This window comes from Rhizopus microsporus (assembly GCF_002708625.1).
Source record: "Rhizopus microsporus ATCC 52813 unplaced genomic scaffold scaffold_15, whole genome shotgun sequence".
Taxonomy (NCBI): Eukaryota; Fungi; Mucoromycota; class Mucoromycetes; order Mucorales; family Rhizopodaceae; genus Rhizopus; species Rhizopus microsporus.
In genome coordinates, this window is record NW_019671930.1 from 248,034 (window position 1) to 273,349 (window position 25,316).

The window sequence follows — 25,316 nt, forward strand, 5'->3', positions numbered from 1 at the left end:
CAAAGTTTTCTTGGTATATGCTTTGAGAAATCTGTTTTCATTCTTTTTTATCATTTCGGCGTCTACTCTGTAGCTATACCAGCCATCACTTTCAGGAGTGAATGTACAGTGAGGGTATTTTGACGAACTTTTGGCTGGGTCACAAATCTGTCACCCAGTGTAATTGTGACAGCCTGTGACTCAAATAAAATACCACTTCTCCATCGGAAATTGAAAATATAATGCTTGCTTAAGGTTTCTGATCATATTTACTATGCAAAGGTTCTAGCACACTTGTTGCAATTACTTATTTAAAAGAAAGAACATTATATCATTACTAGAGATAGACGCTTGACATATTTGTAAAGTCCTTGTCTTTAAATAACTTTTTGTTGAGATTAACACTTCTTGAATGTGATGATCACATATAAGGATGCTGATTATCTTGGTCGATTCTTTCTTCTTCTTCGCCTTATTTTTAACAAATAGATAAGCAGAAACTCTTCAACTCGCCTCTGATTTTTCTTGCTTTATTATTAATAAAATAATATCATAATGTCACTACAACTTTTTTATTACAACTAGTCAACTAACATTATTATGTACAACGGACAATCTTCATTCTCTAGCCTTACCGATTAAAGGGTGATAAATGCTACAAAAGGAGCTGAAATCCTTGAACGCACTCTGCTAGGACTTGAGAAAGAACGACCAAGAGATACTACATTGGCGTACAAAAAGAAGTAGGAGATCTTTATGGTACATGTCATATATGGATGCACGGTATGAACGCGCTTACACTTCATATTTCAATTGGACTTTTGCATAGAAAATCACTATGAAGATGGTTATATTATAACTGAAGCGAAGCTATTGCGTTTTCTTGATAAAGTCGTTGTACCTAGAGGTAATTTAAAGAAGGGTCGAAAGGATGATGGCTCCGCACATGAAATTAAAATGGAAACTATTCAACAATACATCGAGGCGGTGGTTAACCTTCATGCAATTCAATTTTCCAGAAATATATCCAGGGAAGCTAGCGTCCGTGGTGTTGCTCTGCGTGCATGGCTGAAGGACAGACGACATAGTAAACGACAGCGAAGACGTGAGAGCTACGAGGGTCCCGCTCGTCCCACTGCACAGGACGGTTAAACCCCTGAAGAACTTGTCAAGCTATCAATATTCTATTTCAAAGAAGGAAAGGAGAAGTCATTCAGGGGCCGAGTGCTCTTTCTGATGCAACGTATGATGCTGTTACGTGACAAGAGCACTAGAGACATCGAGCTATGCGACCTTTTCCCTTTAGAATTCAAGGATGAAGTATTCTCTGAATGTCCCGTACTGATTCTACATCTGGATCATGGAAAAACAGTCAAGAAGTGTATCCAGTATGCTGGTACCATCCGACACTGTGACTATCGCATGTGTGCTTTTGGCGCGCTAGCTATGTACTTCTTTTACAAGTGAGTTGATTGAATGTCGGCAACAACGTTATATTCAACTAACTAATTTCCAGATGGCATATAACGAATGAGGACTTCTCTTGCTTTAACACGAACATGTGCTAGTTTAGCTTGGAAATTGCCAAAGGAGTATACTATAACAAGCCCTTGACCTACGCAACACATTACGCAGCAACCACCCGTTCTTTCGATGCCTGTTCCGTTAGTATAAGCAAGAACACCCATCCGGGCCGTGGCAGTGGAGCTCATCATGCTGAAATAGACGGAGCAACAGAAGTCCAACTGCGTCGACACGGTCGTTGGAATATGCAGAGCATGGAGGCTTGATACTTGACATCGCTGCCTCGTTCATCTATCGAATTATCAATGGTTTCTTCGGGAATAAAGGTGATTACTGGCTTCCAAGGAGCAATATTTACCCACCAGAAAACCTTCAAAGGAAAATGTTCCCCAAGGCGGACGAGTGGCTGGAGCGTGTACGATCTCGCAGTTGCGAACATTCAATCTGTGCTGAAGCGTTCCTGTCCCTGCTCATCACCATGCGAAGGGTCATTTTGCAAGCTGCTGTAATGTTTTGTGTAGAACACCATGAAAATCCATTCTTCAACAATGTTCTCTTCAGCGATCCAGAGTTCTTAGTATTCGAAGCTAACCTCTTGTCTACTGTACAAGCCACACAAGGACCAGCCGACATCAAAGTATGCAGGGCTTTACCTTTGGTTAGTGAACACTTGCAAATGTTAAGTGCAAAGATGGACGCAAATCAACGTATACTGTCCAATCTTATCAGTAATAAAAGCCAGGCCCAACTGAAGCTACTGTAGGAATCAAAAATGACATCCTTGGGCTCAGACAAGGCATGCAAATGTTGAGGTAGGCATGCCCATTGTTTACTAATGGAGCCTCAGTAGCACAACAACAGCAGCCATAATCACTAACGTCTTGCCCAGCTCTAACACAACTTCCCACCAGTATCAGCTCGATAGGAACATCAGTACCGTTGTAGATCTCTGGAGAGAATGGTCTGAGTGCTTACGGCCGGATCCGCCTTCAGCGATGGAGCTTGACAGTCAATTTAGAGCTACGTGGAGATCATGTCCAAAAGATTGATTAGATCAAATATTCTTTGTAATGACATATATGTAATAACTTTTCTTAGAGCGTTAATTTTACTCTAGACGTTTGACCATCATATATGAAATACACCGCATTTCTCAGGAGAGCTCCATGACAGTTGCCGAGACTGTACAGATGTTAGAAGGAAAGCGACAAGAAAGTAGATGGCCGCTCAGTAGGCTGACGAAGGAGCTACGCAAACAACAATAAAAGTCATAATGTTATCATTATCTTTTTGATATATGTCGTATTCTTTCTTGTTATGAATGTTAACCATTACTTATACAATATATACATTTAATTTATTAAAGTGTTACTTAGCGAAGCCAACAGGAATCGTTGTATACAAGTGGGTTTAGCAGGAGCAATATGGTGTAGGAAGCCCAAGTGGGGAATCCGTCGATGAAGGATTTTGTACCAAATGGCGCGTGTGAGGTGAGGTATTTTAGCAGACTATAGTTTCAGCCAAACTCGAGCTGAAAGGACCGGAGGGCAAGATAGTGAATTGCACGGAGAAGAATCACGGGATGGTCGAAGAGTAGCAGGATTATATAGACGGCCAAGAAATCTGTACGCTTTACTCTCTTTGTTTATCTTTTGTAATAAAGTGTAGGCTTTTATTTCTCTATTTATTTACATCAGATGACAACATTGTATATAAACAGCAGTCAAGGATTCCCTCTTTTTAAGTCTCATTTTATTAACAAGTTGATTTTGCTTTAAAAGTTTAACTGTTTGACTAAGTGATTCTTTATTCTTTACAGGATAAGTAGGAATACTCAATACTACAGATAGCAGCGTTGGGCCACGAGCCTCACTAAAATCAAACACAAAAAAACTTTCAGAATTCAAAAAGGAATATGTGATTCTTAGCGTGGTTTGGAATATGATACAAGAAATAATGGAATCAAACGTCAGTCTCGAAAAGAGGTATAAAAAATTGACGGGCTAAATTCTACAACTAACCAACAAAGAACATAGAAGGAGGTGTTCCGTTACGCGTAAGTACATACCGGTGATTAAATTAAACTACATACTAAGCCCCAATATGCACCTATATAAACAAAACCTCTTCACAAATAGCAACGTCAAGCGCTACTCGGAAGAGGACCACAAACTCAAGTTCTGGGTCATCACCCTAGAGGAGATTTTTGTATATTCTTCTGTAGTCATCAGTGTTTAATGAAATAAATCCTTATTATACCTTATAATCTCTCTATTTATTTATCGTACATCAGATGACAATAATATTGACCACATTTTCATATGAAGATCAGCCTCCTATAAAACTCTTTCCTCAAACATTTCTTTGATTTTTAACTCTTTCTTTTTACTTTGTTTGTGGTCGACTTAATTTTACAGTAATGGTAAGTTGAATACAACACGACTTCATTGGATTATTAACCGTATCTAACTGAATTACATTAGGGAGACACTGTTCCGAACAGTTTCAAGAGCATAGACGCAAGGTCCAAGTTGGATTTGAGGGTTCTGCCTTCTGCATTAGTAGCTCATCTTGATACATGCCTGGGCAGTTCGCAGCTGGTAATTTTAAATTTTACATTATAAGTTGAACTGTTTGACCAAGTAATTCTTTATTCTTTGCAGTATAAGTAGAGATGACATATATGATGCCACTGATTGTAGCGCTGGCGCACACAATGAATACCCATCCTTTGCGTCAATGAAAAACGAATATGAAATCCCTGATGCAATTTGGCAAAGCCTTAAAAACATAATGCATTCAAGCAACAGCATTGCCAACAAACTGAAAAGGGTAGATTCCTTAAAGCCTTGCAATATTAACGAAAGATCGCAAAAAGAGGTGTACAGACACTTGTAAGAACACGTAGAATATCCAAAATTGAATTACACACTAAAGGTTGTATCTCATTTTTTAGACTAAGTATGAACATATACAAGGCGCATTTGTTTTCCAATGGACAAATAAAAAATTATTCAGAGGAAGATTACAAAGTGATGTTCTGGTCTTTTATTCTGGAAGAGCTCTTTGGTAATTCTTCTGTAGTCATCAGTGTTTAATGAAATAAATCCTTATAACTTTTTATTCTCTATTTGTTTACTGTACGTCAAATGACAGTAATATTGACCACATTTTCATGTGAATAGCAGCCTCCCATAAAACTCTCCTTTTAATTTTTAGCTCTTTTTTGTTTGTGATCGACTTAATTTTACAGTAATGGTAAGCTGAATACAACATGGCTTCAGGCACTAGATTATTAACCGTATCTAACTGAATACATTAGAAGAGATACTGTCCCAACCAGCTTTAGAAGCTTGGACGCAAAGTCAAAGCTGGATCTTAGGGGCCCTTTTTACTTCTTCTGCGGCCCAACCAGACCCATGTCTAGGCCGTTGTAATCAACAATAGAATTAGCACATCAAAGAATAAATCCACTAGTTAGATCCCTGACGATGACCCCTTAGACAACATGGTGTTGTAAAGAATGTAGAAAACAGAGCAGTTAGAATCATAATCAACCACAAGTAAATTCATCAAGCTTATAGACACAAATTATGCAGTAGACTTTCAAATCATTGACTATAAATTTCCTTATTCTAAATACCCTTTGAACGGGAGCTTTATATTATCAAATAAAAGGGTCCTAAAAGTATTGACCTGTCTTTTTGATAATATAGAGCATAGGCGAATTTGGCAAGCAATGTACAGCTGAAAAAATGTACCTTGATAAGCTGAAGCTGGAATTGATTTCCAAGTTTCACCTTAATCATTACAAGGCTCGTTCAACAAAAACTGTATTGTATTGAGGAAATTAGGGCGTTTTTCGTTCTCAATTTCCTCAATACAAGTAGAGTAAGGAGGCACTGAAGAGCTTATCAATGTGCTCTCCTTCGCAAAAGTAAATGCTATACTTTAACTGTAAGAGAACACTAATCAAAATTCTGGTTATTTAGGATCATGTTTTCAAGTTAAAACAGCAGATGAATTATGAGAAAAGGACAGAAGCATCAATAACATAACAAAGGTATTGAATCTCCACGTCTCAGCCACCATAGCAGCTTGACTATTTTATATTTAATATATAATAAACTTTAATTACTTTGCACAATAATAATGCATGATTTTACTTTAGTAAAGAATACCACAGTTCTATAAAGTTTAATACATTTCCGATATGCTTACGCAATACAAGCGCAACTTATGCAAAGAAAGTCTTTTTACCAATGAAACTGCAAGTATCCTTTAAACTTCACACGTCTTGTGCTATGGGCATCAGATCTACGCGTATTTCCAAAAGTGGTAATCTAACTTTATTCTTTACACAAACAACACATATATAAAATAGAGTGGGAATACATAAGAAAAAAAAAACGAGGGGCATAACTTTATATGAAATGGGATGCTACTACAATGAGATAAGATAAAAAGCATACAAGCAGAGAGAGAGAAAAAGAAAAGATGATGAAAGGGGGTATAAGTTTCATGATGGTAATAATACATAGATCATAAGCTTTAGATTGCCTTGACCTTCTTGAGCTTTGACCCCTTTTTTCTACCACGACCAGGCAACTTATGATCTGTGGGATCATTCTTAAAGGCTTGAGAGCATTTCGTATCTACCTTCCAATGACGCTTCAAGGCATCACTTCTGGCAAACTTGCGAGAACAGTATCGACAGGAATAAGGCTTTAGGCCCGTATGTTGAAGTTCATGACGCTTTAGATCATGAGGACGAGCAAACTTCCAGACGCAAGGTTTATATTTACATTCATATGGACGATCAAGGGAGTGAATTCGCATATGGGACTTTAAATTGTAAGGTCTAGCAAATGTCTTTTGGCAATCGGGATATGTGCAAGGGAAATTATCCTGCACTTCCTTTGTGACGCATTCATCCTTGGCATGGATGGAAAAGGTGGATTGGTTATCATGCGGTTTTTTGCCCTTGGACTTGAGCCTTATCGGTGTCTGCAAATCCATTGACTCACAGGGGGATTGACATGGCGAAGGGTCCCTGATGCTTTGAGATGTGTCGTTGTAAATATCATCAAAATATTTGTCATTTGCGTCACCTGTGTCATGGAGTCTCGCTGGTTGACTCGTAACAGAGTACAAGTGGTGCATGATGGGTGTTGTCATGCATGAGTGACTGAGTGGTACATGGTTACTGCTAGCCTGTGTATAGTGTAATGACTGTGCGTTGAACTGTTCAGACGTACGCTCATAACAAAAGGGTGTAGGAGGAGTATAAAGTAAAGGATCGAGATGCTGAGTAAAGTAATCCATCTTTCTATCTGTTGGTACATAGGATGGGTTATCACCATAGAACACTTCTAGTAATTCCGTAGGACAATCACTACTAGAGCAAGAATAAGGTGACGACTGTTCTTGACAATAGATGGGAGGGCTGCTGTATGATCGCGAAAAATAAGATTCGTTTTGGGGATTGATTATTGGTGACGAAGTCAAGTGAGTCGTGTTCACGTAACTACAGGGACTCGATAGTTTATGCTCGCATACAGGGTTCTGATAAAAGTAGCTATGCATCATTGAAAAAGACTGAAAAGAAAAGAAAGAAAAAGAGAGAGACAGTATTAAACTCATATGGCATCTTTATATGCGCCTCACTCCAAAAAGAAGTGACCCGAAAATAGAAATGTCCTTTTCTATAAGATCTCCTTTTGGTATCATAGACGCGGCTTCTCAATAGAAAGATCTTAGTGACAAGCCTCTGTGAGAGGTAGAGATGATGCATAAGTTTCACAAATATCTAAATTAAGCTCTTTCCGTAGCCTCCTACCTACAAGATGCACGTTTTGGACAATACCAGAATAAGGAAGGATACACAGATAAAACAATAACACATAATATTAAAGCACCCAATGCATATTCATAGCACATATGACGACACGTTGAAATTTTGTATTCTTTGATGTGAAAAAATAAAGAGACATAAAAGAGAACAGAAAGAAAGAAAACATAAATAGAAAATGATATCCATCAGGACATTGTTTCAGTGTTCTCAAATATTTCTTTTTATAGAAAGTACTCCGTCTTCTCCTTGGAAGATCATTCTTTACTTCTCTTTTGTAACCCTATCCTTTCTCCTGGATCCTATTTTGTCAGCTCATCTTTTGAAGACAATGGGATGAACCATAAGTAAGATATCAGTAGACCCTTGTAGATTCTTATTAGATTACTTGTTTATTTGTAAGTCAAAACATAGGATAACAATTATTTATCAAAACAGGGAAAACCTTAATCGTTTCAAAGTAAATCAATATGAAAAACTGAACCCTAAAAAATAAAGCTATTAAAAATACCACCATTGCGCCAAGTCTTGTATTTTAAAAGGGGAAGAAGGGGGGGAGGTCTGATAAGCTTTATTTAAGATTTATATCTGTACCTGATGTAGTTCATCATCGCTATCTTTTTTTGGTGAACCCATTTTGACCCATTATGCTTCTTTCTCCTTGATTTTTTATATATGTTTATATACTTTAAATGCACGCAATTTAGTACCATATCAAGTACGCCTTGATTCTATACCAAACAAAGGAGTAATGGCAGTTACTCGGTACCTTTCATTGTTACACACACTGTACATCTTTAAAAGTCAAGAAAAACTCTAATTCTATTGGTAATGCAGTTCGTGTCACATTCATGCTAAGCTTCTTGCGTATTTATTTATATCAACAAGTTAACTTTCTAATACAAGCTCGCCGTCAAAGATGACAATATCTTCATGGACTTGATCTCCCATGATCTCTCGGAACCCAAAGGAGGCAGGTTCAGCAATCACCGTAATGATAACCGTGACGAGAGTGATCAAAAGAAAGATGAACAAGGCGTTTCTGGAATACTTTTTCCATTTTTTATCAATGTCTTTACTTGCCTCCGTCTGTTGCTGCGATGCCTTGGGTGAATAAGTGGCGCCGAGTATCCACAAAGGTGGGAAGAGAAACCCCAAGGCAAAGTATAGAAAGGAATATCTATTCTTTTGCTTGCATTCTTGTAATTCCTCTTCATAAGCAAATGTTTTTTCCTGATAACCACCAAATAAACCAGAAACCCTTGACAGGAACTTGAGATCTTTTTCTTTGGATTCCTTGTCCTCTTTCATACCTTCGTCAGCCATGTTCTCTCTACTGTCATTTTTCACATCGACCCATGCCTCCTTCTTGATCCTCTCGGCCTTGTCTCGGATTGAACGCTGTATACGTGCTGCTCTTGACCCTTGGAACGGATTTTCGCGTGTTCCGTTTAGATCTTCGTTAAACACAGCTTGTTGAATTGTATCAAGCAAGTTCAGCCTTTTTTCCCAGCTAGCGTCTTCCTCTGCACGTCTAGTATGCAGCGAGATAGACGAACTGGGCAGAAAACCGATCTGTCTTACAGAACCAGCTGTACTCTCACCATCACTACGAGTATCCTCGTCATGATCATCCATATCTGTCAACAACAGCTTCAGTTGTTCCAAATCAGGCAAAAGAGGATCTGGTACAATGGAAAACAAGCACGATTCGTCCATTGGCGATACACTCTCACCATCGTCACTGTTATGTTTTGTCTTTTTCATCTGTTTGGGAGCCATGCCCATGATATCTGCTTGATTCAATGGCCATTTGCCCTTGTAATAGTAATCCGTCGTACTAGGCTTCATGACACTATTCATAAAGGGTCCAAACGCATACTGTGGATCAAAAAGCGATTCCCATTGCTCGCTCTCTTCCTTGATCGTAGTCGCTCGAGTCCCATTATTGCTGTAAGGGAACACAATGGTTGGATCAAGTACTATCTTTTCTTCTTTTACATCCGTAAATAGGTTCTCCTCTACTTCCTCTTCTTCTTCTTCATCCATCTCTTTGAGCTCGGGAACATTCCTTCTGATCTCTGATCGTTCCTGTCTTTTCCGCTTTATTGAAAACGCTATCGGTCCTTTAACACGAGGTCGTTTCCATTTCTCCGATAGTTTACTGTTCATATCGAACTTTACAATATAAAAAGGAAAAAAGGAAAAAAGAGAGAGAGAGAGCGCATAATTGTCTTTTCTAAATCGCAAATTAATTCAAGATTGAAGGTTGCACACCCCGTCAGTTTGTGAATAAACGGAAAATTATGAAAGGAAATGTTTCCTGGAAGCATAAATTTCTAATTTAGGTGGAGAATTAAAAACAAGCGTCTTTTCATTGTTCATCTGTATATATAACAGCGTCCTATATCTTCTTTTTGTTCTTCAATTCAAAAATGTATCCATTCAAGGAGAAATCGCATGCTTATAAAGATGCTCTTGGTTTAAAACACGATAAGAAATTAGCTATAGCAAAAGAGCATAATGTTAAACAAAGTAGTTAAAAAGAGATGAACTGGTATGAAATAATAACACTTGTCTTATAGCGAATATAAATATCGTGTTTGATTCAGTGGAGGATGTAGCTGACTTTAATGAAGCTGTATTCAAGTCAAAAGGACAAGAAAAGGTCTATAAAGTAGAGCCCAACTTTTTGAATCCTCGAAAGATGGGGGATTTGTTTACAGACTACAGTGAAAATTGTGTGTTGATGTAATTTCCTAAATTTGTTCTAGTTACAATAAGTTATATCATTTATATTGCCCTCTCCCTTCTTCCCTCTTTCTTTCTCTTTTTTTAATAATAAAATATATATACATATGGCCACAGATATATACCAGCCTTACTATTACTATTACCCAGAACACGACCAAGACTATTACCCTGATGGATACACTCATGCAAGACGAACTTATTATGACGCGTCTACTTCAAAGGATTATCCTTATTATTATTATAAACAGGGTAGTAGTACAAGTAGTCCGAAAGTAAGTGCTATGTTTTTGTTTATGTTTTTTACATAAAAAGAAATACTCATTTCATTGTAATTAACAGGCATATCCTTACAATCATTACACAGATACATATTCATATCATAATGAATATGATGATGATGATATATATTATGATGCTGATGATTCAAATGTCTATGGTCATATGCCTTATCCAAAAGAGACAGATTATTATGAGAGTGATAAAGAAGAAGAAGATCAAGAAGAGGATGAAGAGGATTACGATGAAACAACACGAAGAAATACGATGCTTAATGCTGACCTAAATACTTTTACAACTCGAGCAGACTCACTAATGTCTGAATCACTGCAACCATCACTACACTTATCATCATCACAACCAGTGCATTCCGTCATGCCTCATGTTACTACTGTTAATACGAATAAAAGGAAAAAATGGATGAATCCTTTTAAGCTATTGAAAAACAAGGTCAAAAAATTTCAAACCGAAAATGCATCCTCTTCTCCACAACCAACTATACAATTCATTCCTACAACAGAGGATGATATATTAGGTGATGTATTGGATTCTCATCAGCAAAAGCATCTACTCAATCAGCTATATCAAATACAACAACAACAGACCAGTCCACAGCAGCATACTGCCAGTCCAGAAAGAGTCAAGATTACAAGTCTGGATCGTATTTGGGTGTTTCGATTGATTACCTTTGATGAAGAACAACAGACTAATGATCATATCGCTTGGATATGCTTTGATTACGAAAATCAATTGCTCATTGAAGACTACATAGGTCATCCCGAAGAAGAGGGTTTAACTCTTTATGATTCACATATACGTCACAAAGGAATGCCTGTGGTTGTTATGCCTACTAATAACAAGGGATATTATTTTGCAGATGCTCAACAAGCACAACTGTGTACACTCGAAGTCAAGTCTATAAGAAATGACAGGAACAATATTACTTTTGTATACCGCTTATAAAAAATAAACTCTATCTGCATATTTATATTTTTTTTTTTTCTTAATGGCACAACCTGATTTATTATGCTTCAACATTCAGAATGCTTTTGAAGGGAGCAAAGTAATTAATAGTAAAAAAATAGCAAAAACGGAGGTTATAAAGAAACAACATTATAGTTTCAGGAAGCACTAGAAAAGTTACCAAAGGAGGAACAAAGTTCTGTGTTGAGATTCAAGTTTGCTAGAGATCAGCATTTGACCTTGGGTGGTTTATTATTACGTAGATACTATTTCTCTAAACACTTTAATGTTCCTTGGTCACAGTTGGAATTTGCTAGACGCCCTGGTGGGAAGCCATACTTGGTAAATATAGTATATATATATATATATATATATATAAAGAGTGTATTTACATGATTATAGAAACACTACGATAACATTGACTTTAATATATCTCATGAAGGCTATTGGGTTATCTTTGGTTGCATTAAGGATATGAACATTGGTGTGGATGTTGTTGTTGTAGATAATTCAAATAATTCATTAGATGAATTCATTCATGCCTTTGAGTCACAGGTAATAGTGTTTTATCTGAAGGAATAAAGGTGATATTGATCTGTTTTATATTATAGTTGACTATAGATGAAATGAGCTTAATCGCTAATAGTAAATATGATAAACTCTCGACCTTTTATGAAATTTGGGGATGTAAAGAAAGCTATATTAAAGCAATTGGCGTTGGCCTTGCTTTGGAATTAGATCAGTTGAATTTTAGGAACGAGAATGATATGGTAACGATATCATGTAATTACATAGCATAGTTTTCTTATCTTTTTTAAAAGATCAAATTGTATCTCAAAGGCAAAAGGCTTGACTTTTGGTCCTTTTATATGACTTATATTGATCCTTGTGCTATAGCAGTTGTATGCTGTGGAGGTAATGATTCATCCATCGTCAACTTTCACAATACAAATACAAAGCTTATTGGTGAACCAATACCTTCAGACCAAGCCAACCTATTTCATCACTGTCAACTAGACACTCTATTGCCCTAATAATAATAAAATGGAATCAACGCGTATGTTCGCGCATTAAACGCGCTGTTGTCGGATGATGAAACATTACATTTTTTTTTTTTTTTCTCTTTCTCTATACTTGTCCCTCTCTTTAGATCTCTCTTTTTTTTTTAAAGGACAGTTATGGACCACCATGACAAACGATCCATCATGAGTTTTGGTGTTGAAAGTAGCCAAAAGAGACAAAGCATTGACACACTATTAGAAACATCCAATAAAATACGACGGTTGTCATCAAATACAGCCTATAGGATGAGCTTCTTTTTGGACAATTTACCAACACCTGATCAATATCTGAATGAGCATACTTCAGCTCTACATGACTTTGAGGATTATAGATCCATAGTATCAAGGTAAATTGATAAACAATATCATTTATTACATATTTTAATATCAAACTAGTCAAACCAGTCTTTTAAGCGAAGGAGGACCTTCACCATTCATCACTCGATTCAACCAGACATCAACAGACGCACCTCATGAAAGAAAACCTCTCTATGACTTGAAACCATTCAAAGACCTCGATCAACAAAAGGTCTATATTTCAAAGATATCCAGCTATTTATTCCAAACTGAATACGCCAAGGATTTACCATCCATACGACGTAGTCTTCGTGCATTCACTACCAACGAGTTTCATAATATGGTCAAGCATCTCCTGAGGCGGTTTGATCCTCATTTGGAAGTAGGAAGAAACTTTCATGAGGAACTGCCTAGGGTACTCAAGAGCATACATTGTCCCTTGGCTGATATGATCACTCCCAAAGGGCTTTTATCGATCGGTGCGCCTCATTTGTACCCTATATCACTTGCATTACTTCATTGGCTGACAGAGTCATGTGAGCTGATACATGAACATGTGGGTGATAATGAGGATGATGGGTCTGTAGAAAATAATATGTTTGACGAGAATTACTTCAACTGGATCTTTTTCATTTATGCGTGTCGTGCCTATGCAGAAGAAATGAGTGGAGGTAGAGATTTGATCGAGTCAAATAAGGAACTAGAAGATGCATTGAGTAAAGCCTCTCAAAAAAAAAGCGAAAATCACTATACTAAAGCTCAATTGATAGACGCGACGGATGCTATGGTGGATGAAATGGAGGAAAAGTCCAAACGAAACTCAAAGAAACTATTAGAAGAATTGAATCAGTATAACAAAGATCATGTAAATTATTGCATATACATACAACAATAACAAAAAAACTCATGATATCTTCAGCCATCTCTAGCGCACTTGAAAAAGACCAATACAGACCTTAAATCCGATATTGAAAAGTTTAATGCCTATTGTGAAATGAAGCAAAAAAAGATTGAAAAGAGTCAAGCACTTGGACTTCGCAGTGAAAAACAGATACAAGGATTTGAACGAGAATTAAAAAAGATAGAAACAGAGATCGAACAGATCAAGGAAGCCTTGACGAGTAAAGGCTTGACGATTGAAAAGATCAATGCGATTGTAGAAGAGAATAAAACAATATCGACAGAATACACAAAGATACAGAAAAGACTACAGGACCTTCAAAAGCAATATGAAGCTAAAAAGGAAAAGAATGATGAGCTGTTGAATGAAATTGAAACGTTGATCAGTGAGCATAATACGTTGATATCTAAACTGGCTGCTATACCTGACATCGACATCCAAGAAGATCAATTAAAGATCACGTTTGATCCTACAGCAGATGATCCAAATAAGGACTTTCCTGTGGATTATGAATCAAGGACTATAGTAAGGAGAGGGAAAAAAAGATATACAAAAGACAATCATCTCATGAAAAAAACTAGCCCAAACTTAATGACATCTTTGACCTATTATCCAAAAGATTGCTTGATATAACCAAAAAGAACTCCAACTTACGAGAAGAGTTGGAAGCGATTGACAAGAAGATATTGGATATACAAAATAGCCGTCATCTGGATCAACAGATAGTAGAAAGGAGAAGACATGAACTTGAAGAAAGAGAATTTGTAAGTCATTTAGAAAGAAAGAGAGAAAGTATATACACTGACATTGATTTCAGATGTGGCGTAAAGAACATGACGAGACGACAATGGCATTAGAAAAAGAGGAAAAGGCAATGCAAGAGAAAGAGAGGCAGATAAGCCTTGAGTTAGAAAACGCACGGATGAAGCTGTATGACACCAAGCTGAAAGCGAGCGAAGCAAGAATACAAGCAGAGAGAAGGAGGCATGAACTAAATGAAACATACGCGTCCTTTGTTCGTCAACTGAAGCATGCTCTGGAAGAGATCGATCAGAGAGCAGAAGGTTATTTGGTGGCAGTAAAGAAGGAAGAATCAGTTGCAAAAGAAGTGATGCTTGATATATAAAAAACCAGACATGTGATTTTTATTATCAAAATGACATAATTGGAAAAATAAGGATTACCCCACATCTTTTGTCTTTTTTTTTTTTCTTTTCTTTTCTTTTCTTTTCTTTTCTTACATTGCCCACTTTATGTCTAGTCAATCAACAAAGGATAAGAGTAGTCATAGTGATTCACTGCCAACTCCACCTAAAGAACGTCAGACATTCCTTCCAAAGCAGCCATTACCTCCTTCAGTTGATATTAATAATGTCCAACCTTTAGCAATTCAAGATAATCCGTCGACATGGGCATTTATTAAGGGACATACAAAGTATTGCATCAAGAGTAGTATACAATTTATATTCAAGGACAACAATTTACCATTACTTGTTAATATGATCTACCACTTGATTGCAGCAAGAGCACTCATGGCACGACCATGGAAGACGACACACAGATATATTTATATTGCTTCACCCCTTGGATCATCGTCTAAATCACTTCGATATCAGATTGAGCAAACAACGGCTATTGCTGTCGATACCTTTCGTGCACTGGGTGTGATGCATTTAGCACTCGGTGTTTTATCGGCACTGGCATTAAAAGAGCGAAGACAATCCTCAGAGAGGTCTGCTCTGGTTGTGCTGACGTTGGCATCCCTTGGAAATGCATGGGCACATATGAATGCATACTGGCAAAAGACAGGGTCACAGTATACGTTAAAGGCCATTCAAGAAATAGGATCATCTAATTTATTTGTATTGGTGATGAGCTCAATTGCATTATCCAAGACGATCAAACGAACTGGAAGGTTTATCTAAGCTACAAGGCCTTGATGTAGGTGATAATACACGATAGTCGAATCTGATGAACAGATAGCCAGTGTTATTTTGCTATATATTTATATAAATGTAATGTTCTGTTTATGAAATAAAGCTATCCGTATGTAGTTTGCCTTACTTGATATCTATTGTCATTTCACTCTTTATACCATCAAATATGGTAGCTATTTTCTTTAATGATAGTGATTCGGTCTCAGAAAAAGGTAGGATGTAGAGTAATTCCTAAAGATATAAATAAAGTGACGCATTGAGCTCAATCATACTTACTTCTGTGCCTGGTTCTTTAGCCATAAAGATACATGTTTGTAATTGGTTTATAAACTGATAATTAACGTGTTTCCATTTCTTTGTCAAAACAAGATCAGAATAGACTTGTTGGGATAGATAAGTATCCATAGGTGACATTGACTTTGATTGAATATCCTTGACCTGCTCAACCTTAATACCTTATATTTATAAAGACTATATAGTTCCTATTCTACCTTAGATTCAAATGACATGCTTTATTATTGTAGTAATGATTATTATTATGAAAAAAAAAAAAGGGAAAAAAAATTAATAGTAAAATAAACGGTACTTTAAAATAACGGTGGTATAGAATGTGTAATTTACAGTTATTATAAATGCGCAATTGTGTGTGTGTAGGATGATGAGTTATGCAGCAGGAGCACTGTGACCAATGATAAATCCACAGTAAATCAAATCTTCTTCATTAATGTTGGCCAATGAAGATGACATTGATACTCCATCAGGTGATAATAAAAAGCATTCTCTGACGATCAGCACTCGAAGCCTCTCATGTGAGCTACGACAACCAGCTATATGACAAGACGTGTGAGCAACAGAGCAAATAAGTATGATTATTGTTCACTTACCCAAAGCAGCACGTTCAAACCAATAAATGGCCTGTCGTAAGTCTATTTCACAGCCAATGCCTCTTTCATAGCAATTACCCAAGTGATACTGTGCAGAGATGTGATCTTGTTCTGCTGCTGCCTTGAATAATTTGAATGCCTCTTCCAGGTTACGTTCAACTCCTAATCCATGCTGAAAATGCATGCCTAGTTTGTCTAATGCACGTGCATGATTCTGTTCAGCTGCTCTGCGATACCATTCGACTGCCTTTGTATTGTCTTTTTGTACTCCTATTCCATTGGCGTAACAGAATCCTAAATTACACTGTGCCCACGGGTTATTTTGCTGGGCTGATTTATGATACCAATAAGCTGCTCGTACAGGGTCTTTCTTCAGCCCGATGCCTTCTTCGAAGCAAAAGCCAAGTGAGTTTTGTGCAAGCGCATTACCATGTTCAGCACTCTTTTTGAACCATTTCACTGCCTCTGCTTCATCCTTGTCAACACCGATACCGTTTCGATAACAGTATCCCAGAGACAGCTGAGCAGGTGGGTGATTTTCTTCTGCACTTAAATAATACCAAAAGAACGACTTTTGCTCATTCACGTCAACACCAACACCATTTTGATAGCAATAACCAAGAGAATGATAAGCAAAGATATTGCCTCTTTCTGCAGAGCGTCGATACCATTTGACAGCTTCTTTTTCATTACGTTCTGTACCAATACCATTCTGATAACAGAATCCAAGGTTATGTTGGGCTCTGGCATGACCTTGTAAGGCAGCCTTTCTATACCAGTAAGCACCCAAGACATCATTCTTTTCGACACCGATGCCATTTTGATAGCAGTATCCCAAGTTACATTCAGCCCAGGGATAGCCTTGTTCTGCAGATAGCCTATACCATTTGGCAGCTTCTTCATAATCGACGTTAACGCCGATACCATCTTCATAACAATAGCCAAGAGAGTTCTGACCAAAGGCATTTCCTTGTTCAGCCGACAGTCTGTACCATTTGACTGCCTCGTGCACATCTTTTTCAACACCAATGCCTTCCTCATAGCAGTATCCAATATTATAAATGGCCACTGTTTCACCTTGACTTGCAGACAGTCTATACCATTTCATTGCTTCAACTTCATTCTTCTTGACGCCGAAGCCTTCGCCGTAGCAGTATCCGAGGATACCTTGACCACGTGCATGACCTTGCTCGGCACTTGCCTTATACCAATGAAAGGCAGCATGCTCATCTTTCTGAAGGGCAATGCCGTCATGATAGCAAACACCGAGTGCATACTGTGCAGCAGGGTGATGATACAACGTGGCTGCTTCCACAATCCATTGGACGGCACTCGGCTGATGCCTAACACGTTCTGTCCACTCTTCGGCTTCTGCTCGATCAATCTTTACATTAGGACGTCCATATTTTCTAAGAAAGGCTAATCGTGCCATACTCAAACCGTCCTGGTACCGTTTAGCGGCTAACTGATAATGATATTCGGATTGAACAAAGTCTGTTTTGACACCTATTCCAAACTCATAACAGAATCCAATGATTCCTTCTGATCGTGTGTGTCCAAGAGAAGCTGCTTTGGCATAACAAACAAAAGCCAAGTGTTCTGATTTCGTATGTTTGTCTATGCCAAATAGATATCGATTGCCTTTTTTATAAAAGTAATCTGCTGTCGTTGTTGTCGTTTTCTTTTTTTTATTTTGTAACTTGATCAAGACTGTCTTTGACCTTGACAGCAAGTGAGAAAGTGGAAGTAAATGAGGCATTCTTTTAATTAAAAGAAAAGCAAAGAAAAAAGAAAAAAGAAAAAAACCCACGCAACCAGAGAAACATCTTTTGGAACCACAAAAAGAAACAATAAGCGGGGGATGAAAAGCCTGAACAGGTACAAATTGAAATTTATAATGAAAAAAAAAAAAAATGGTCTTATGTGATTTAGAAAGAGCTTTTAGGTTTACCTTTTCTCCCTTCCCTTTTATCTTTATTACTCTGTATAAGATAAGAATAAAGATGTTACTGTACCTGGTTGAGATGGAGATAAATTGAAAAGGAGAGGAAGAGGAGAGTGAGGGGAAGAAAGGGGGGGGAACATTCAAGCAGACGAAATTAAAATAGTTACACACGTATATGGACTATAAATAACCTTATTTATTAGATGGAACTAAACAAGATAGCATCATTCTCTTCTTCCTTGACACTCAAAGCATCCAGTATTCTTTCTAAAGTCTTGTTGCCTCCCAAAGAAGCGATTTCATTTCTGGCCTCTTTTTCCAAGACAGATAAGAAACGTCGACAGTAAGCAAAGGTGTTTGTCTTTTCTAGCAATTGAAGGGCAAACTGCTTTAGTTCAACCGAATTACTACGTTGCTTGAGAATATTGAGCAATTGACGGTTGGAAGGGTCGGTACGAATAGAATGGATGATGGGGAAAGAGAACTTTCCTTCAGTCAAGTCTTCACAGAAACCCTTATTATCAGCATACTGGAGCATGAAAAGGATGATTAGTTTCAAGCAATGCTATTGCTGCTATTATTTGCTTACCTGCTTTGATTGCAAGTTCATGTAATCATCTCGTACTTGGAAATGAATACCAATCTTGCTTACTAGACCAGTGTAGTCACTAATAAAGATAAATATGACTAACTTTTTTTGTTTATTTATTTACACCACTTACACTGTCGATTGACTGGCTTCTTGCATCAATTTGACGGCCAATCTCAAGAGACCACCCGTTTCTGAAAAAGGGGGGTTACCATCTTTTTTGTTTTTTCTTGTTTTTACTTGGTACTTACTGTCATTTACCATATTAAGAAATTCCTTCTCTGTGGGACAAGTCAAAGTGTCTCTCCAGAATAATTCCATGCCTTGACAAGTTTGTTACAAAGTGAATTTATATACGCAGCCTTTGATTACCTTGACCACGATGTAAATTGATCAATTCCTCAGTATAAATATCAATCATCTTGGGCTTGTTTAATTTAGTGAGCTCAGATAATGCAACAAAGTAAACATAGTTTGCACAATTGATTGTCTGAGGAACACCATAAATGTGATGCGCAGCAGGCACTCCTCGACGAAGCACAGAGTCATCTTCGACATCATCGATCCTATGCACAACATGTTATTCGTGACCTAAGCTCCTGTACTTGAACTTACAATAAACTGGCACTGTGAAGCATTTCGATGACTTTTGTAATGACTTTTAAATCTTCTTTGGGCACTTGTAACCACGCATCAAATGCTTCAATCATCTTGGAGCGTATGTCTTTACCGGGGTTAGCGCATAAATAACGAAATGGTTCAAGAAGGATCTATTCATGCAAGTTTAGAACAAAGAAGTTAACCAGTCTCTCTTTTATTACATCTTCTTGAGGCTTTTCAATAGATTCAAGACCAGTTTGTTGTCTTTCAAGCGAAAGAACAGTGTTTTTTAAGCCGTTCGTAGTTGTCGTGAATGTGAGCATAAGTTACGATGTATAAAAATAAAAAGAAATAAGGATAAAAAGAATAAAGGGGGTTTGCTTTTATATTTGATGAGAAGGAACCATCTTGAACGTAAGACAAGCCAAGTGAACAAAAGCGAGTCTTTTGAATTTGCCTTTTTTGTTACACCCCCTATTTTTCTCTTTATTTTACTCCTTGGATAAACAGGAGTGAAAGAAAATATTCTAAACTATCTCTCTTTATTTATTTTCTGCGAATGTCACTAGACTCTTATTTTCTCCAACCAAGTCTCCTACATTATACAACACTTGATCGATCGTACCGGACACAGGTGCCTTAATGACGTGCTCCATCTTCATGGCTTCCAAGACCATCAGAGCAGCACCCTTTTCGATCACTTGTCCTGGCTTAACTAATACTTGCGAAATCTTGCATGGCATAGGAGTCTTTACGGATCCTGCAGCGGCAGCTCCATGAACGATAGCTGATAAATAATTAGGTGTAGGAATTTGGAAGGTCGTGCGACCAGACTAATAAGCTGGATTTAGAGTTAAGGTTTTGATGCAAAGAAAAACAACAACTGACCTCGTCAAAGACAACAACATTTTCATTGTGTAATACTACATTACTCTTGACCTGTTTGTTATCAATGCATGTGACAAGTAAGCCTTCTTGATCAAAGTGGCTATCGACAGCAGTAAACTTCTTGATGGACTCGTTGCCCTTCTTTACTTCAAGATCAACCAGTTCTGGTTTCTGGGCATTGGCAGAGACAACAATGTCATAGGATTCATCATTGAATGTGAATGAGAACGTCTTGCTGTTGATATTGTTTAATCGAAAAGCACTAGGAAGTGTATTCCAGGGACTGTAGGGATCTAAAATGACAAAGTTTAATAAGGAGGTGTCAATATTATTATTATTAAACTTACCAGAAGTGGACTTCTTGACGGTCTCGATTTCCTTGAGTCGAAGTGCATTGGCTGCCAATGCAAGCGTTGTTGGATCGGGTGCTTGCATATCCTTAAAGAGATCTTTTTCGTATTGCTGCAAGAAAAAACGATCATGAGAATATGATCATATTATTTGCATCTTTCTTTACCTGTATAAAGCCAGTTTCTACTTCACCCTTGATAAACTCTGGATGTTCACACACAGTCTTGATAAAGGAAATGTTTGTGTTCAATCCCACAATCTGGTACTGTTCCAAGGCACGACGGAATCGACGGAGTGCGTCATTTCGATTTTCACCATGAACGACAAGCTTGGAGATCATGGGATCATAATGAACACTGATTTGATCGCCTTGGATAAATCCAGTCTCAAGTCGAAGATTTGCACTTGGTTCAGGAGTGCGTACGCTAAAGAGTGGTCCTGTATCAGGGAGGAAATGACTAAAAAAAAGGGATAAAAAAAAAGAGAGGAAGAAAACATTAAAAATCATAATCCCTTTTTTTTCCTTTTTTTTGTGTGGGCTTACTTTCTAGGATTTTCAGCATATACACGGGCCTCAAAGGCGTGTCCGGTAAGACGAAGTTGGTCTTGCGTCATTGGCAATGGATTACCAGCGGCAACTTCCAATTGCCAACGTACCAAATCAGTCTGTGTGACCATTTCAGTAACTGGATGCTCTACTTGGAGACGAGTATTCATTTCCATAAAGTAAAACTGCTTATCGACATTGTCCATAATAAACTCTACAGTGCCTGCATTTTCATAGTTCACAGCGCGTGCAGCAGCGACAGCCTTGGCGCCTAATTGAGCACGGAGCTCCTCGGAGAGACCAGGTGCAGGTGCTTCTTCAATCACCTTTTGATGACGTCTTTGTACAGAACAATCACGCTCAAATAGATGAACCACATTTCCGAGCTTATCAGCAAACACTTGGACTTCCACGTGACGGGGTCTTTCCAAGTACTTTTCGACCAGTACCTTGTCGTCACCAAAAGACTTTATGGATTCACGCTTGGAGGATTCGAGCATTTCCTCAAATTCTGCAGGCGAACGAACGATACGCATACCTTTACCACCGCCACCTTTAACGGCCTTGATGAGTACAGGATAACCAATCTTGTCGGCTTGTTCCTTCAGGAACTTGATATCTTGGTTCTCACCGTGATAACCAGGGACGACGGGTACACCTGCCTTCTCCATAATAAATTTGGATTCACTTCAAATCCCCATTAGTTATTTTTGCTATTTCTTGGGGAATTTTTTTTTTTTTTTTACCTCTTTGAACCCATGGAACGCATAGCATCACCGGAAGGACCGATGAATTCAATACCTGAATCTGTAACAAGATCGGCGAATTCGGCGTTTTCAGACAAAAAGCCATAACCAGGGTGAATAGCTTGAGCACCTGTCATCTTGGCGACTTGTAAAATCTTATCCATTCGAAGATAACTTTCGGCGGACGCGGCAGGACCAATCAAAAATGCTTCGTCAGCCTAAGAAAGAAAGAAACAGTTCATTTTCTGTATAGACACATAACACGTTCTCTCTAATTTACCATTTTTACGTGTTGAGCATACGTATCTGGCTCACTGTAGACAGCTACAGTTTTGATACCGAGGTCTTTGGCAGTTCGCATCACACGAAGAGCAATTTCACCTCTTTAGAACCCATTAATGACTCGCTTTCTTTTATGATTTATTCGCTTACCTGTTGGCAATCAAGATCTTTTCAAAAAGAGGCTTTCGATCTTTTTATAATGTTATTTTTTTTTATTCTATTTTATTCTCTAAGTTTACCTTTCAACGTGGAGTAAAGACATCCTCTAGCGGAGTTAGGATACCGACGCAACAAGGAAACCTTTGTCAGGGACAAGAGCATGAGCACAAAAGATAAAGATGAAAAAGAGAAAAAAAGAAAGAAAAAAAGATGAAAAAGAAGTGATAAAGTTGATCTTGGGAATACTTTATTGTGTAAACTAAAGTCGTGGGAAAATTGGTGGGAGAAATGAAGTGTTCGTGTCTCAGCGTGTGGAGCTCTTTGACTGTGACTTCTTGACAGTTTTCATTTAGTCTCAGCTTCAATTCACAGAGGGCAGTTTATGCATTCTGTAACTGATGTTTACTTTGACCTTGATTGATTCTCGTGATTCAAGTATTTTATACAATTGTTTACGTTGTACTATTTCCCTTTCTTTCACTTTATCACTTTTTTTTGTTTGAACTCATTAACTCTTTTACCCATTTCTCTCTCGTTACTTATAAACAATCATGAGCACTGCCAAATTATTGGAGACTATTGCTAATTTACGTCTTGAAAAGGACCAGCTATTGAAAGAAAAAGAAGAAAGAGACCAAGAGATAGAGATGTTGGAAGATATGAACAAAAAGGTACATTCTATCCTTGATAAAAACATGGACCTCATGACGATCATAGCTTGTACACCTATTGGGGGTAAAATCCGAAGGAGGGGTTGATTTGGAAACGATACAAGCAGAACTCCATAAAAGGGATGAATATATTGAAGAATTGAAAGAAAATGTCACAAAGATGCAGCAAGAGAATACGTTGCTTTTAGAAAAGAATGAGCAGATACGATCAGACTATGAGGACCAAATATATCAGCTTACTGAACAAAACAAAGATAAAGACAAGAAAATGGCAGCACTGGAAGGGCGTCACAAGGACTTGAAGCGTACATTTCGTTTTGTCCGAGAGCAACTAAAGCTAAAAGAAAAGGAAGCGAAAGTAAGTAAAAGACAAGAGAAAAAACGCGTATAGTGTAATGTTTGTTCTTTTTAATAAGGACTGGAACGAACACAAGGCTCTCGGGTGCTTGGCAGACCTAAATAGTGTTCAAGATATGATAAACAAATTGGATGATTTGCTGATACAAAAGCGTGAATATACGGTAAAGCAACACAAGAAACAGTGTCATATATCTAACATGATAAATACAGGCAACTATTGACTCACAAAAACAGGCGTTTAAAGCAGTAGTAAAGCAGTTTACTGAAATGACCATAAGGTGTGAAGCAGAATTGAGGCTGGGAAGGCAAGGACGATACTGATATCTACAGCAAGTACTAACTTGGGCGCTTATGATACCCTTCTGTTTATACTTGATGATACAAATAAATAACCCGTTATTACTATCCCCATCTATACGTATTTTGATAAGGAAGTCCGGCTCCTTGGCCATTATCGGCTTCCTTACTCAAACATACAAAACAAGTGGCATGAGCACCTTCAAAAAAACACACATGTCAACATATCATCGAAGCTGATTTTTTTTTTACTCTGCTTTTAATCCTTGTTTTCTGAAACTATTTATAATGATGCCAATACTAAAAGTAAGAGTAATAAATGAATCCACGGCAGTAATAGCTTATTTCTTTCCAGACTTCTTAATACCGCCACTCACTGTAAATATAAAGTAAGTTTCTACTGAATTAGATTTACGCATTTCACTTACATAAAGGGCCCTTTCCTGCAGCCTTTTGTTGCAATTCCTTCAATCTCTTGGCTTCTTCTTGTTGCTTCTTCTTAAAAGCAAGGTCTTCCTATAGAATCATAAATGTTAAAGAACAAAGTCAATGAGATCAATCATTATCATACATCATCTAAATCTGAGTTTTGCTTCTTTGGCTTCTTAAGAGGCTTAAGTTTTCCACCTGAATAGAACGTAAGTATGCTGCTGTTTTTAACGAGAGCATCTTTCTTACCTTGTCTTCCGGACATGATTTGTGTAAAGATTTCAGCAAACGCACAATTGCAAGCAAAAAAAAAAAAATTCTTTGCTTGCATCATTCAAAGACCGCGCTGTGCGTCACAAGATGGAGGGGCCCGGAAGAACTGTGGGAGAGAAAGCGAGACAACCATAATCAATATTTAACAATAGAAATGAGCAATCAGATCGTCAAATCTCTAAGACCATAGTAATGTATCCATATAGTTGCTTTGCAACAAATTGAAAAGTGGCATCAGAAGTCGAAAAAGGAAACTCATATGATATTTACTTCAGTTTAATAGACTTGATTTTATTAAATAAACAAGCCACAATGCTATATTCTGGTGAAAATGATATCATTATTACTACTGGTTACAATTGTATTTTGTATTTATATCAAGATAGGATCGGCAAAGGGCTATAAGAGCGATAGCAATATAGACTATTTTTCTTTAAAATTACATCATTAAGTTACCCACAACTTGATTTTCAGTTAGCAAAAAACCAATCGAGCAGCTTTATTTGGAAAAATGTGAAAATTTCGAGTTAAGCGCTCTATGTCAAATTCCAGTTATCGGTCATTTAAACCTGATAACTGTGCCGAATGAGTTGCAAGAAATAGACTGACTGTCCAAGTACCCATTCTTTAAGTGTGTCCTTTACACACACACTTACAAGAGGGTCGGTAGAGTCAAATATATATAATTTATCACACCCGGATAGCGTTGGCCCGGGCGCAACCAATCATTCATACGTCAGAATCATGCTACA

At 37.6% G+C, this 25,316-nt stretch overlaps 12 protein-coding genes across 12 annotated transcripts; 5 read left to right on the forward strand and 7 right to left on the reverse strand.

The window, feature by feature from the left end:
* Positions 1-6,168: 6,168 nt before the first annotated feature.
* RHIMIDRAFT_192918 (uncharacterized protein) lies at positions 6,169-6,399 on the reverse strand (the record flags this gene model as incomplete). Its single annotated transcript, XM_023605983.1, has 1 exon — positions 6,169-6,399. A coding segment is annotated over one exon (231 nt), but the record flags the coding sequence as incomplete, so codon positions are not given.
* A 1,751-nt stretch (positions 6,400-8,150) lies between these two features.
* On the reverse strand, positions 8,151-9,577 carry RHIMIDRAFT_261315 (uncharacterized protein). Its single transcript, XM_023611520.1, has one exon. It carries the CDS (start codon positions 9,524-9,526, stop codon positions 8,243-8,245), a length of 1,284 nt encoding a protein of 427 aa, XP_023463645.1. The 5' UTR covers positions 9,527-9,577; the 3' UTR covers positions 8,151-8,242.
* Positions 9,578-10,212: 635 nt separating this feature from the next.
* RHIMIDRAFT_293907 (uncharacterized protein) lies at positions 10,213-11,406 on the forward strand (the record flags this gene model as incomplete). The annotated part of the gene is made up of 2 exons (XM_023614029.1): positions 10,213-10,380; positions 10,448-11,406. The coding sequence occupies 2 exons, from the start codon at positions 10,213-10,215 to the stop codon at positions 11,345-11,347; spliced, it is 1,068 nt and encodes a 355-aa protein (XP_023463646.1). The 3' UTR covers positions 11,348-11,406.
* Positions 11,391-12,439, forward strand: RHIMIDRAFT_261317 (4'-phosphopantetheinyl transferase; the record flags this gene model as incomplete). The annotated part of the gene is made up of 5 exons (XM_023611521.1): positions 11,391-11,447; positions 11,504-11,689; positions 11,750-11,902; positions 11,959-12,117; positions 12,169-12,439. 5 exons carry the CDS (start codon positions 11,391-11,393, stop codon positions 12,379-12,381), a joined length of 768 nt encoding a protein of 255 aa, XP_023463647.1. The 3' UTR covers positions 12,382-12,439.
* Positions 12,440-12,474: 35 nt separating this feature from the next.
* Positions 12,475-14,805, forward strand: RHIMIDRAFT_261319 (uncharacterized protein). The gene is made up of 6 exons (XM_023611522.1): positions 12,475-12,755; positions 12,805-13,421; positions 13,476-13,570; positions 13,625-14,131; positions 14,188-14,370; positions 14,424-14,805. Exons 1-6 carry the CDS (start codon positions 12,553-12,555, stop codon positions 14,730-14,732), a joined length of 1,914 nt encoding a protein of 637 aa, XP_023463648.1. The 5' UTR covers positions 12,475-12,552; the 3' UTR covers positions 14,733-14,805.
* Positions 14,806-14,859: 54 nt separating this feature from the next.
* RHIMIDRAFT_240057 (uncharacterized protein) lies at positions 14,860-15,531 on the forward strand (the record flags this gene model as incomplete). The annotated part of the gene is made up of 1 exon (XM_023609297.1): positions 14,860-15,531. The coding sequence occupies one exon, from the start codon at positions 14,860-14,862 to the stop codon at positions 15,529-15,531; it is 672 nt and encodes a 223-aa protein (XP_023463649.1).
* Positions 15,532-15,666: 135 nt separating this feature from the next.
* On the reverse strand, positions 15,667-15,957 carry RHIMIDRAFT_240058 (uncharacterized protein; the record flags this gene model as incomplete). The annotated part of the gene is made up of 2 exons (XM_023609298.1): positions 15,667-15,774; positions 15,820-15,957. 2 exons carry the CDS (start codon positions 15,955-15,957, stop codon positions 15,667-15,669), a joined length of 246 nt encoding a protein of 81 aa, XP_023463650.1.
* Positions 15,958-16,206: 249 nt separating this feature from the next.
* Positions 16,207-18,186, reverse strand: RHIMIDRAFT_245643 (HCP-like protein; the record flags this gene model as incomplete). The annotated part of the gene is made up of 2 exons (XM_023610225.1): positions 16,207-16,370; positions 16,428-18,186. 2 exons carry the CDS (start codon positions 18,184-18,186, stop codon positions 16,207-16,209), a joined length of 1,923 nt encoding a protein of 640 aa, XP_023463651.1.
* A 385-nt stretch (positions 18,187-18,571) lies between these two features.
* On the reverse strand, positions 18,572-19,884 carry RHIMIDRAFT_240060 (geranylgeranyl pyrophosphate synthase; the record flags this gene model as incomplete). The annotated part of the gene is made up of 7 exons (XM_023609299.1): positions 18,572-18,901; positions 18,962-19,040; positions 19,095-19,155; positions 19,213-19,284; positions 19,334-19,527; positions 19,577-19,731; positions 19,783-19,884. The coding sequence occupies 7 exons, from the start codon at positions 19,882-19,884 to the stop codon at positions 18,572-18,574; spliced, it is 993 nt and encodes a 330-aa protein (XP_023463652.1).
* Positions 19,885-20,103: 219 nt separating this feature from the next.
* Positions 20,104-22,696, reverse strand: RHIMIDRAFT_285683 (uncharacterized protein; the record flags this gene model as incomplete). Its single annotated transcript, XM_023613306.1, has 9 exons — positions 20,104-20,394; positions 20,450-20,742; positions 20,797-20,911; positions 20,967-21,258; positions 21,345-22,034; positions 22,094-22,311; positions 22,374-22,476; positions 22,526-22,565; positions 22,615-22,696. 9 exons carry the CDS (start codon positions 22,694-22,696, stop codon positions 20,104-20,106), a joined length of 2,124 nt encoding a protein of 707 aa, XP_023463653.1.
* Positions 22,697-23,085: 389 nt separating this feature from the next.
* RHIMIDRAFT_240062 (uncharacterized protein) lies at positions 23,086-23,886 on the forward strand (the record flags this gene model as incomplete). Its single annotated transcript, XM_023609300.1, has 4 exons — positions 23,086-23,205; positions 23,252-23,563; positions 23,622-23,726; positions 23,776-23,886. The coding sequence occupies 4 exons, from the start codon at positions 23,086-23,088 to the stop codon at positions 23,884-23,886; spliced, it is 648 nt and encodes a 215-aa protein (XP_023463654.1).
* A 317-nt stretch (positions 23,887-24,203) lies between these two features.
* On the reverse strand, positions 24,204-24,556 carry RHIMIDRAFT_240063 (translation machinery associated TMA7; the record flags this gene model as incomplete). The annotated part of the gene is made up of 4 exons (XM_023609301.1): positions 24,204-24,238; positions 24,291-24,378; positions 24,434-24,489; positions 24,541-24,556. The coding sequence occupies 4 exons, from the start codon at positions 24,554-24,556 to the stop codon at positions 24,204-24,206; spliced, it is 195 nt and encodes a 64-aa protein (XP_023463655.1).
* Between the last annotated feature and the right edge of the window lie 760 nt (positions 24,557-25,316).